The sequence below is a fragment of the Coenobita brevimanus genome, chromosome 44, assembly GCF_032717465.1.
Source record: "Coenobita brevimanus isolate Jiangsu-jjx chromosome 44, ASM3271746v2, whole genome shotgun sequence".
Lineage (NCBI taxonomy): Eukaryota > Metazoa > Arthropoda > Malacostraca > Decapoda > Coenobitidae > Coenobita > Coenobita brevimanus.
The window spans coordinates 45,258,030-45,270,153 of record NC_136997.1 but is presented as its reverse complement, the minus strand read 5'-3'; the positions used below and the strand labels follow the sequence as shown (position 1 = coordinate 45,270,153).

General features: G+C 40.5%; 1 protein-coding gene across 1 annotated transcript in view; it reads left to right on the top strand.

Moving 5' to 3' along the window:
- twin (CCR4-NOT transcription complex subunit 6-like twin) overlaps nucleotides 1-1,500 on the top strand; it is a 177,426-nt gene extending 175,926 nt beyond the window's left edge. The window contains exon 13 of the mRNA XM_080271125.1: nucleotides 1,418-1,500. Coding sequence (XP_080127251.1) covers nucleotides 1,418-1,500 — 83 coding nt within the window. The remainder of the gene's footprint in view (nucleotides 1-1,417) is intronic.
- Nucleotides 1,501-12,124: the final 10,624 nt, after the last annotated feature.

Below are 12,124 nucleotides of genomic sequence, written 5' to 3'. Positions count from 1 at the left end.
GAGGAAAGGGCAGACACCTGAGAGCAGCACTACATCGCGTGAGTGGATGGCGAGCGCCCACACACTTAACTAAAATCCACACAAACTTTGTTTGCCATTTGAGTTGTGGGAGTAGCCTGCTTCCATCAAATGAAAAATGACTAATTGTGCTTGGATGTTTTTCAAAGCTGAATATGTTATAAGTAGCAAGAATTAGATAGAAAAATGCATCTTCAGTTTGAAGAAGTTAACAGATCTCATTAACTCTCATGGTGAGAAAGCTGGATGCTAAAGGGACTGAAACCAAGGCAGTAGGTGACAAAGAACTTTCTAGGTAACAAGCTGTAACAATGAACTTTTTCAGAACAGCAGCAGGCATAAACAGGGTGGAATGTGTAAGTAATAGAAAGATTTGAGTATCTTAGGGGGAAGAAAGGGCAATAGGAGCATAATGAGTAATTACTTAAAAAGAAATACATCAAAAATGCAGATAGATAAGGTGCCAGAAATCTTTGAAAATGATATTGAGGGTAATATTGGAAAAGGCAGACCCTGTGTAGTATGGAAAAAGAACCTATCTATCTATCTGTTGCCAGACGCCATAATCCCATAAGGGGTGGCCATTCGGCTTTGAGTTATTTGTTTTACATGGAGGGGCACTAACCTTCCACCAACCCACTTGTTGACACGTAGGGAGCACGTATGGTTTGGTTATATGGTTACCACCCAGCGTTGTAAATGGTTTCTTGGCTTACTGGAAACCATTTGGCTTGTCACTCAATGTAAAGCCACCTGTAAAGGAAAGAAAAGCAGTAAGAAGTGATAGGAAAGATGGGAGAAATAGGAAGAGAGGAGGGCAGGCACAGAAAAAGAATGATAAAGGCTAAGGAAGAAGTAGGCAGCACTACATCATGAGTGGATGATGGTCGCCACCACCTACCACCATTGGAAAAAGAAAATGAAACAAAACTGAATATTTGTGAGAGAGAAGGAAGAGGAATGCATGAGAGTGAGAGAGGGTGTCTTTGAAAATTGCGATCAAGAGTAATCTTGAAAGAGGCAGAACTTACATGGTGTTTAAAAAGAGAGAAGAGCAGTGTACTGGTGAGAGAGAAGGTAGAGGAGTGATTGGCATGTGATGACAAAGTAGCTTGGAAGGTGATAGGCATGTGATGACAAAGTAGCTTGGAAGGAAGTTTGTCATGCCCATCCCTTGTGGTGAACAAGGTGTCATGGATGTTGTATATTGGTTAATGAGGAGGATCAGGAAGGGGAGTGTTTGAGGTAGTGAGAGAAATGTGAGGATAAAGTAGCTAGGAGGCATTTCAGTCATGGCCATACCCTGTTTGAAGGTTCCCTGGGAGGAGCAAGGGATTGCAGATGATGATGATGATGTGACATAATGGTGGTAATCCTAACTGCTCCCGCCACATTTCAGATCACTTCTCATTGCTGGTGCAGCTGGAGATGCGACCGTCAGCGTCACCGCTTACCCACTCTAATGGCCTCTTGCACCGGTAGCCAGCGCGAGGCACACTCCGCCCACCGCCCCGCCCTACACCCACACACCTGCCCGCCCGCCATGCACCTGAGACATGACCCAGGAAGCCACTCCCATATCTGCACGTCACCACTCAGCAATGTAGAGGAGTCTTGGCGGAGATTCATGTGAACTTTGTATGTGAATAACTGTGGCAAAATAGCCCATCCTAGGGTTTGCCTAGCACTTGGCGCAGGTGAAAGGGAATACATAGATGGTAAATAATAATAATGTTCCCTACTGCCCTGCCCTGGTCCTGGCAACACCCTTGTGGTTCCCAGCTGGGTGCGTGTTTAGTCAGTAGTGTTGTGATTGATAGTGTTGATAGAGTGTCCTGGTACAAAAGAGGCTGAACGGACATTTTTAAAACAATGGAATTTGAAGTGGGGCTGGAACTTGTACAAATGATAGGGCTAATTGCTAGGTCTGAATTAAATCAATATGACTGTGCCCCTTAACTTGCCTTGTGGCTTTCAGGCTTGTGTGTCTGTCTACAGGAGGACACACAAGCCTCTGCCATGCCGATCTCACTCGTGTGTTCTGTTGGGCCCAGCCTCCCTACCTCCCAGCATCCCTACCTCCCCACATCACATTTGATCCCCATTCACTCTAACCACCTCTCATACTTCCTCATTATAATGCATTGGTTATCCTCTCACTTCAGTTACTCTATAGCTTTCCACACAACTTCCCGCACCACCTCACTGCCATACCCCTACGTCATCCCCCATCTCACTAGTGCAACAAGTCCCTCTCCACCTCATTGTAGCCATCCATGCCTCACTGTCATAGTCACAATCATCCCAGTTCCAGCACATCATATGGTAGCCCTCCACTGCACCCCCTTTGCCCCCGTACAATATGCCTAGTGTAATTGGCTGGTCTCTTCCCCCTGCAGTGTTAATTATGTAAAAGAAAAGTCAGCCTACAGTTTAACCACTTTGCTGCTATGATGATTAATGTTCCATTCTTGCATCTAATAGATTATTTTGCTCAGCATGGGAGAGACTAGAAGGGGATAAACAGTCTTCATTAACCCTTTTAGTACAGCAATTCTCTCCTGAACTGCATGAAGTTGTCTACATAGCGACAAGAATGGAGCATAAATTACATCTTCAGACAGAAGGGGTCAAGAAGCTTGGTAGGTAGGAAGCTGTACCAGCTCCTACCCTAAACAACCTCATCACTCTTTGTATAGTAGTCTCTCCCAGTTACAAAGCTGATGGGCCTGGCTCTCAGCCCCCATTCGTCCCTGCTTCTTGGGCTGCTCTTTGGTAACTGAGGGTCATATTCTTGTCAGAAAACCCACTGAGTTTGGGGATGTCTGTATTTTATTCTTGTAATCTCCTCATACTTTTACTCAGCTTGGAATAGACTTTCAAATTGAGGGGTTTGATGTAGCATCAGCAAACCCCTTAAATACCAAAGGCCTTTCCTAAGCTGGTTAAAATAGTATGGTATCAAGAGGAATAAACTAATAAGGATGTCATCCAGATTCAAGGGGTTAGAAAAATTTTTTAAAAGGCTCCCAAGCATCTCTCCCTTCCCAATTTATTCTGCATACTGTACAGCACAGTAGTACTTCCTTGTATATTATTTATGCAGCCTTTAGTCTTTACCTCTTTGGTCCAGTTTTTTTTTTTTTTTTTTTTTTTTTTTTTTTAAGGCAAAACATGAGAGTAGCTAAGGCAGCGTATTCAAAAAATAAATTGCTAAGGAAGAGGCGCCAAGGAATGCCATAAGATATGACAAGAACACGAGCCTAATTGTCTGAAACACGCGCTATTGGGTGTCCAAGTAAATCCCCATTTGCTTTGTTACTCATCTCTTCTCTAAATGTGTGTGCACCAAGGGATTCGTTGAAGCTTGAAGGCAGCCGGAGTATTAATTGCTGGTGGCTCTACAAGCGTCGCTGGCTCTCACACTTCTCAATGCCTCGGTGTCACTTGGCCATGAGCTGCCCTACTGCTGTTTCTTGTAGGTTTAAGATAATTTATAAAGACAAATAAGAGTAAATATTTAATTACTCCTTGTTAAAAACCACGAAAAATATTTACCTTGTATAAAAATAATAACCAGTAACTCATTGGTTCCTGTAAGTATTGTGAGGAGTAAGGATGGGCCTCTTTCAATGAAAGAAGAGTTAAACCAACTCATCAGGGCAGCTTATGGTATTTTTTTTTTCTTTTTATTATAATCCCTTCCATATGTGAATGGATTTCTGATGTTTTATATGATAGCCTTTAACATTTTAGCTTTGTGACACGAAGTATTGAAAATTGTGAATATTCTTTTCATTATTGGACCAGTTCAGTTTTAGTTAATCTAAAGAATGAGTGCATTTGGCTTCTTAAGGAAGAAAAACAAATGTCACATGTAAGTTAAAATTGTCTTTGAAGGGATATTTATTTTGTACTGGTATAATCGTAACTCCACCCGCCACCTGACACTGGACCATGCTCTCGTTGGTTAAGAAGGCTTCCTAATACGTCAGGTTTATTTTTGCGTTTGATACAGTAAAATTCTTTTGTATGTTAAGCAGTCTGTATCAATATTTAGTAGTAGCCGCAACTCCAGGCTCATCCGAACGTGAACCTGGCAGACTGCTGACTGAAAGTTACCCTCCTCCTGCTGTCCACAATCCTTCTCTGGGGGGACAGGGAGAGAGTTGGGGAACATTTGTATAACCAGCCACTGTGAAAAGCCATCCTTCTCCAGCACAGTGTCAGTGTTTAGAAGATACAAGTAACATGCAGTATCTATATCATAGCTGTCTGTTTTGCATATTCCACCTTTTTAAGTTACTTGAATCATGGCAATGACCTTTTTAGTTACTGTATGGATATTTAAATAATATAGCACACAGGAGGAATAGGGAGGTGTAATAAGCAGAGTTAGTTGCAAAGAACATGCAAGAGTTTACTGTCACCTCTTCCATTAGTCTGTTTTGCTTGGTATGCTGTATTAAGTACTTGACTCTGGGGGATGTCATTTTTTAGTTAATTTCTGCTGTGGCTAAAGGATTTAAAAAATTTTGAATTGAGGGGATAATTTTTTTTTTTTCTGCTCCGATACTGCTTTGTTTTATCTTACCAGTACAGGTATTTTAGCTTATTTTTGGCTATTACGTGACTACTTAAGAGATGCCCTTTAGTACAGAAGGAGTGTATTAAGGCTCTGTCTAGCCCCTGTACAGTTGTTCTAGAGGCCAGTCCAGAGCTGACTAAAACAGATATGAAGAATAAAGTGGAACCGATATCCCTGTAGTTAGTGGGTTAATTTTCTTGTGTGTCACTTATCTCCAAAAGGATAGAGCTGCATCAGCAGTAAGCAAAAGTATTAATTTGTCCTAAGCAGATATGAACCTAATAAGAGAGGAATGCTGGAAAATAAAACTAATAAGGAAGAAGTGTTCCAAATTAAATTAGTATGGAAAAAATATTACTAATAAGGAAGAAGTGTTACCTAGCCTTCCCAACCCTTTCAGTCCTGTTACATATTTTTTTATTTTTTTATTTTACTCTTGGTGCCTTCAGAGTTTAATCATTTTAGGAGAAACTTCATATTGGATAAGGTAGATATTTGGCTTCATCCACACCTTCTCCATTAGAGGTCCTAAATAAGTTGTATATAATTTGTGGTACCGAGAGTAAAATAAAAACCGTCATTGGGTTGAAGGAATCGAGCCTTCGAGAGTATGGTCCAGCGTGTATCTGTGCGCGTCGGTCTTTGTGTGTGCGTCTGTCCATGTGTGCATCTGCATTCCCCTATCCCTGGCCACACCCCCATATGCTGAACATTAACCCCTTGTGCCAGAGGATGTCATGTTATCCCAACTATTACCAGATTATTTTTGTCAGCTTAGGAAAAGCAGTCACCTAGAGGTAGTGGTTGTAGGTGCAACCCCAGGCTTATCTGAATGTGGACCCAGTGAACTGCAGGCTGAAGTTGCCCCCCTCCTGCAGTCCACCATCCTCCTTTTGGGGGATAGAGGGTGAGTTGAGGGACGTTTGTATAACTAGGCAGCGGAGCCAGTCAGTTATAATGGTGCCACTGCAAGCAGGCATCCCTCCAGCTCAAGTAAAGGGTTAATGGGGCTTTGTTTAATCCCTAAAGTTCAAATAGTCTCTCCAAAGCTGAATAATATTGCCTGGAGGTAGCAGGAATGAAGTGAAAAAGGCATAGTCTGGTTCATGGAGTTAATTGCAGCTTAGGGAAAATTTGTGAGTTGTTTTGTTCATATGAAAATATGGAATTTGTTTCATTACCAGCAGCATGGAACTTGCATTAACTTGTTTACATGGTCCTTTAAAAATTTTTGTATAGGAAAATACAATATACTCTGTAAATTGCTGTGTTCTCTATGGCTGATATAGCAAAAGTTTATCTGGGATGTAATCAGCCAGACACATGAGCTGAGCCTCTCCTAAGATATTAAAGCCCAGAATCATTAGTGTATTATAGGTCAGCTCTCAGCACATTATCTAAAACAATGCAAGTAATTAAGTGGTTGGTATTGGAATTGTCATTAGGTGGTTAATTCCCAATCTGATATTATTCGGCAACTAAGTAATTTAATATGTAATGTTCTGTGTTTATCAGGTATGAAGGGCTTGCTGTTTTAATGGAGGAGACAGACTCAAGTCAGGCTGAAGTGTAGGTGAAGGATTAATTAAAGTTTGTGTTGCTTAGGTTGAGTGGTTGACTGATGGACAAGCTTCCTTGGGATGTGTTGACTTGAACCTACCACTGCTGGCTGCTCTCTACAAAGCATTTATAACTAAAATAAACAATTCTTTAAATCATTGGCTTGGGTTAAGGGAGTTGGGACGGGCATAAGTGGGAGTCTGTGACTTTGCTTTAATCTGGCTTCCTGGGCTCATTCTCTTGGGTTCAGTCTGGGTTTAAGGGAATCATGTGTCTGTGGAGAGTAGCCAGACAGGCACTACTGTCCAGCAGAAGTTGTGTTCACCAGATGATACTCGTTGAGCCTTTGCAAGACCACGGCTACCCATTTGTTTGATACAGTTGTGGTACTTCCTCATTATCTTTTGTTATATTTTATATACAGCAGTATAACTAACCCTAGATGATGAAGCTCCCTGAGGTTATGGGTTTATCTTACTCTTCTCGAGACTTCTCTAAAAAGTACCTAGTCACAGAATCTTCGGGTATACTCTGGTGACGAGTGCAACTCTTTAACACAGGCTACAAATGACTGCCATCAAAATTACATCAACTTTATGTTTGTGCGTTTGTAATGTTAGGCCTCAAGAAAATTTTTCTACAGAGAATCTTTCATAAAGGGGGTCAATGAACAAATGTTGAACTGCTTTATATTTGTAGCCTCCAACCTTCTTTGTTGTTTTTTTAAGGCATAATAAAGTAGCAAGAGTGTAGGTGGTGTTGGACCGCCGGTGTGGTCCTGCATCACGCTGGAGGCAACACGTCTGCTCCAGCGAGTCCCACCACCCACTGCAGCCACCCGCGCCCCGCCCAGCCCCGCCCCACCCTGCCCCGCCTTGCTCTCTGCCCCACCCCACCTCATTCTTTCTCCCACCTGACTCTAAGGCTCGTATCCTTATCCACCTCAGAGGCTTTCAAACACTCATTCTTTGGCATTTGATTTTGCATGGTCATTATAACATTTCTAGAGCAACTTCATCCTTCAGTCCACCGGGTTACAACTAGGTACTGTTCAACACTAATTTTCAGTAATATATCTGGCATTAACTTGGTATATGCAGAAATGAACTGATAAGACAGAGGTGCTGGTAACTTCTTCAGTCAGTAAGAATACATGCCTAAGGCTTGTATTTTTGTCAGTTAAGAAAACACCCTAGCTCCTCTTCCTCACCAATTTAGCTTCAACAAAAGTCATATTATTCACCTTCTCATACATTACTCAAGCAATGTGTGTCAGTATTATAGACGGATTTAATAAACAAAAGAATAAGAAGTTGTAATATGCAAAAGGCATGTTAGTATTTTTCTTTTATGTTACTTATACAGTTAATGTCTCCGAGGGAGACATAACATAGAAAAGACTAAGAAGCTGTATTGTGCAAGACATATAAATAAGGAAGAGAAACTTATAAAGCCACCTGAGCTGATGAGAGTACAACCCCAAGCCTCTCTCTTCTTGCATGCTAACTCACTCATCTGTTACTCTGTTAGAAGAGTCAAGGAATTGCTTTAGATTTTTAAAAAATGAATTAGTCTTTTGGTTTCTTAGTAAAGAGTATGGGGTAAAATTTGGATATTCAAACATTTCATTACCATAGTTTTCATTTTTTTTTTTTTTTCTGCACAGCTTTCATAATCCACTTTAGCCTAGTGTGTCATGTTAATATTAGTATTTTATGCAATGCCACCACCAGATTATATACTGTATAATGTACAATATACTGTATCTATATCTTTATTTATCTCTTAGCTCCTTTGGTCCAATGGTGTATATCTTACTATATTCTTGGAACCTTAAGGCAATTTTACTTAGCTTGCAGAGACATCAGGTAGAGAACAGGTTAATGGAAATTTTATTTTTTTTAGTATTTCTCCAAGGCCATAATCATCTGGAGGAAGCAAGAAAAAAATATATGTCCCGATGACGTATAAAACTTTTTTCTTGGTATATTTAAACAAATTTTCACAGCCTAGGAAGAAACATCAAGTAGACCGGGTAACAGAGACTGTTTGTATGCACGTCACTAATCTCTCCAAGACAACTGTCTGGAGGAAATGAGAATAAAGTACTATATACATCATCCCACTGAAAGGATTAAGTACATGTAAGAAGACTTGGAATACAGATGTGGCAATTGTCCAGATATAAGTGTTTTGCAATCCATGTCCCTAGGGCAGTGCGAGAGATTTATGTCCACATTTTAAAGAGTTAGAGGTATGGCTGTGGGCATGTTCTAAGCTGCAGTGAGTGTGTGTTTGTGTCAGGTGTGTGTGTTTGTGTGTATGTGAGAGTTTGAGTGCGTGTGTGCGTTCTGAGCTGCTGCTGCTGCCACGTGCAGCCTTGGACTTCCACGAGTTGGAGAATGAAGGTGTTGCTTTAATGTGATTCTAAGTGTCTGATGTAGATTAGAATGGTGTTGCTTGACCCGGTGATTATATTTCATAAGGTGTAGCTTTGAATGGAGTTACCTGAACCAATGATTATGATTTATAGTGTAGATTAGCTTAGTGTAGCTTAGGTGTTAGTGTACATAGTTTCCACCCTACTTTTAGCTGGGGTGGGGGGAGCCAGTGGCACATGGTTAGAAGTTCCAACTCACAACAGGTAGGGTTTCAGACAAAGCTGGTCGCTAGGACAAAATCTGTTTCCCCTATAAGGAGGCAGTATTAAGGAGGAAGATTAGGACTGTGAAACTGGACGTGTCTGTCATAATGAGTAGCACGTAGCTGATTGGCATTCATCCGAAATTTCAAATTTTAATTGATGTAACAGCTCCCAAGCAGCCCTTACTTGCTTACCTCAAATAAGACAGACATAGATTAAAGACAAATAATAAGGGGTAACATGCAAACTCAATCATTAAAGGATGGGTGCTAAAAACTCTCCGTAGCTGACAAGTATAAAGTTCTAAAGCTAATGTTACACTGGGCTCTTTTCCTTCCAACTACTGTACCGGAGGAATGGCCAATGTCTGCTGTCAGCTATCTCCCATTAAAAAAAAAAAAAAAAAAAAAAAAAAAAAAAAAAAGTTAGATTTGCTGATTGTCCACTCACTTGGAAAGCAGTCTGAGCTACGAACAAAGGAAATATAGACAATGTGTGGTCTACGAGCTCAGTCGTCCTGAACTCTAACCAGAGTAAACAAGGATATGCAGAGGCTTTCTAACACCTCTTCCACTGCCAGTTTTAATGCATAATGCACCCTTTTTATGATATTTAATTTCTTTCAACTTTTAAGTGATATACAGTACAAAAATATCATGCAAGACATTATTAACAAGCCAAAAACAGAAGTACCTGTAATTTGACGTGTTGCTGCAAAGCTTCATTAGCACATGATAATGCGGTTCTTAGGCTCATTCTAATTGTTTAACTTTGAAGCTAGGGATGTATTTTCATTGTACTCTTGCCTTCTAACAACTTATTCCCCTTGTGATAGATTTTTTTGACTGGAGGGGTTAGATATAACTTAATTCCTTTAATACGAGAGACCTTTCCCAAGCTGAATAAAACTCTGGTAACAACAAACTAAAAAGGTCTGTCTGATTCAAGGAGCTGATACCAATATTGGCTGGCATAGATAAAGAAAGGCTTATCAACAACCTATATACAGAAAACTTGTAATGATGAGGTGGTGCAAAGCCTACTTAATCAACAGGAATACGACTGTTAGTGTTATCGTCACTGGTAGGAAAGTGCCCAGTGTGATGCTAGCTTAACCCCTACAGCCCAATGATGCATTTTGTAATTTATTCTTGCAATCTCCAGGCATTTTATTCACCTAGAGATACATTTTACAAGGTGGAGGGTTAGATGGAACCTTGTTTAAACCCCTTTAGCACTATTACATTCACCTAAGTGATTTTATATATATATTGGAAGCATATCTAGTTATAAGCAGCTTAATTAGACAGCATCTATTCCCTCCTGTTTGAAAAGTCTCTCTTAAGCTGCATAAAAGGCTATGAAACTAGCAAAACAAACAACGTAATTAAAGTGAATGGGTTAGATCTCCTCCTTTTACCTGTGGGAGTGATGGTGGCACAATGGAATGGATGTGATGCATAGGTGTGGTAGGTGAAAGCAAGTGATGGCATTGCTGGTTGGTTTTCATCTTGACAGAACTGATGCACTCTTAAAACATGAACACCAAGTCAAGGTACATAAGTTAATTCCCCCCACCCTCCCATCTAACTGCACCTGGCCATCATCAGCGCTAACTTAAAATGGGCTAGGGGTCTTTGTCAGGTTAAATGTGATATACCTGTTATTTATTTTCCAATCTAACTACACTTGGCCATCAACTAAGCTGAAAGGAATTAGGGGTCCTTGAGTCCATTTCAGGTTGGAGTAAACACTATCAAGTAATGTTCTTTTGTTTCTTGGGTGGAGGCATAGTGTGGGTTAGGGTAATATCTCTGACCCTCCAATCTGACAACACTTGGCCATCAAGTGAACTAACATGGGTTTGGGTCCTTGGGGTCTTTGTCAAGTAGAGTGAATGCACTGTATCAAGTAGTTTTTTTGTTTCCTTTCTCTGGACCCTAAACACACTATCCCAATGACTGTTCTTTTATCTTTTCTTTATGCCCTATCAGCACATGAGTAATTCCCGTTCTTTTGTGTTTCTTTAGTCTGGGCCCTTTACATACCCTAACAATTACCATTTTTGTTTTTTCTTCACCGTGAGCCCTATCCGCACTCTACCAATATACCTGTACTGTTCATTTGTTTCCTTATCCCTGCTGGGCTCTGGGTGGTGGCGCAGTGTGGTGGCGGCGGTGGCGGTCCTCAGCAGTACAAAGTGTCTCCCGTGCCCCGTGCAATGGTCATTATCATTATTATTCTTAACAGTTCACCCAGTCCTCACCCGACCACGCGGTAGCACTCGCGTCTAGACATTAGTAAGGTTAGGATTCAGTAATAAAATATTGCAGATTATTTACGTGTTTCATTCAACCCAATACTGTAAGGTAGATTAACTATTCTTACGATGCACCTAATTATGAATGTCAATGATAATATACTGCCTAAAGATAATTTGTGCTCATGGTGTATGCCTGTCCTGAAAGTTCTTGAGCAGAAGGTGAAATACAGTTATGGCTGTTTCATCCAGTTATGACAACAAACATGTCAATCACTGGGCATCAGTGGTTGATCCAAATGACTGATCAACAAAGTTGAAGGTGTATCTTACTAGAAACTGACAATGGTGGCCATGATTTTGGCTCATCCCTGCTGATGGACTTTAAGCTGCATGAATATTTAAATGTATTCTGTCATGAATATGTGTGATGATTCATATAGTGCATCTGAAACGGTATATTCTGTGCCAAATGTGTGGTGACAAAACATGAATGTTTGATGACTAAGACATATAGAGGGGATCCCAAACTTATGTCCAAGCTATGCAATGTAATTCTTATGAAAAGTCCTCACAACACAAGAAAACTTCTGGTAAATGGCAGTGTTATTGTAGTATTTATTTAAATATGTATTAGTACTTAACAGTTTATAGAGTCATACTCATTTAAAGTTTTCATTGAGGTCGTTCATTCATTCACTCATTCATCATCTAATCCTATGTTGCCCCATGAGGAGCGTAGGAGCCAGGGGCTAGGCAAGTTGGTCCTGACATTTAAGATGAAGGTAACCAGCCTCACTCATCCCTGAGTGGCATTATGTGAGCAATAAACCCCAAATACACCTTGGATATAAACCTGCACCGGCTCAATCCGATTGGAGTGCCTTAATTACCCACTAAACCACAAGGTATCATAATTTGGTTATATGGTTACCACCCAGCATAGTAAATGGTTTCCTGGTGTACAGGAAATTGTTTTATTGTTAAAATACTGATTAACATCACATCTGTTTCCTTTAAATTTGTTTGAAATTAATAATGAGTTGCTTTGAAA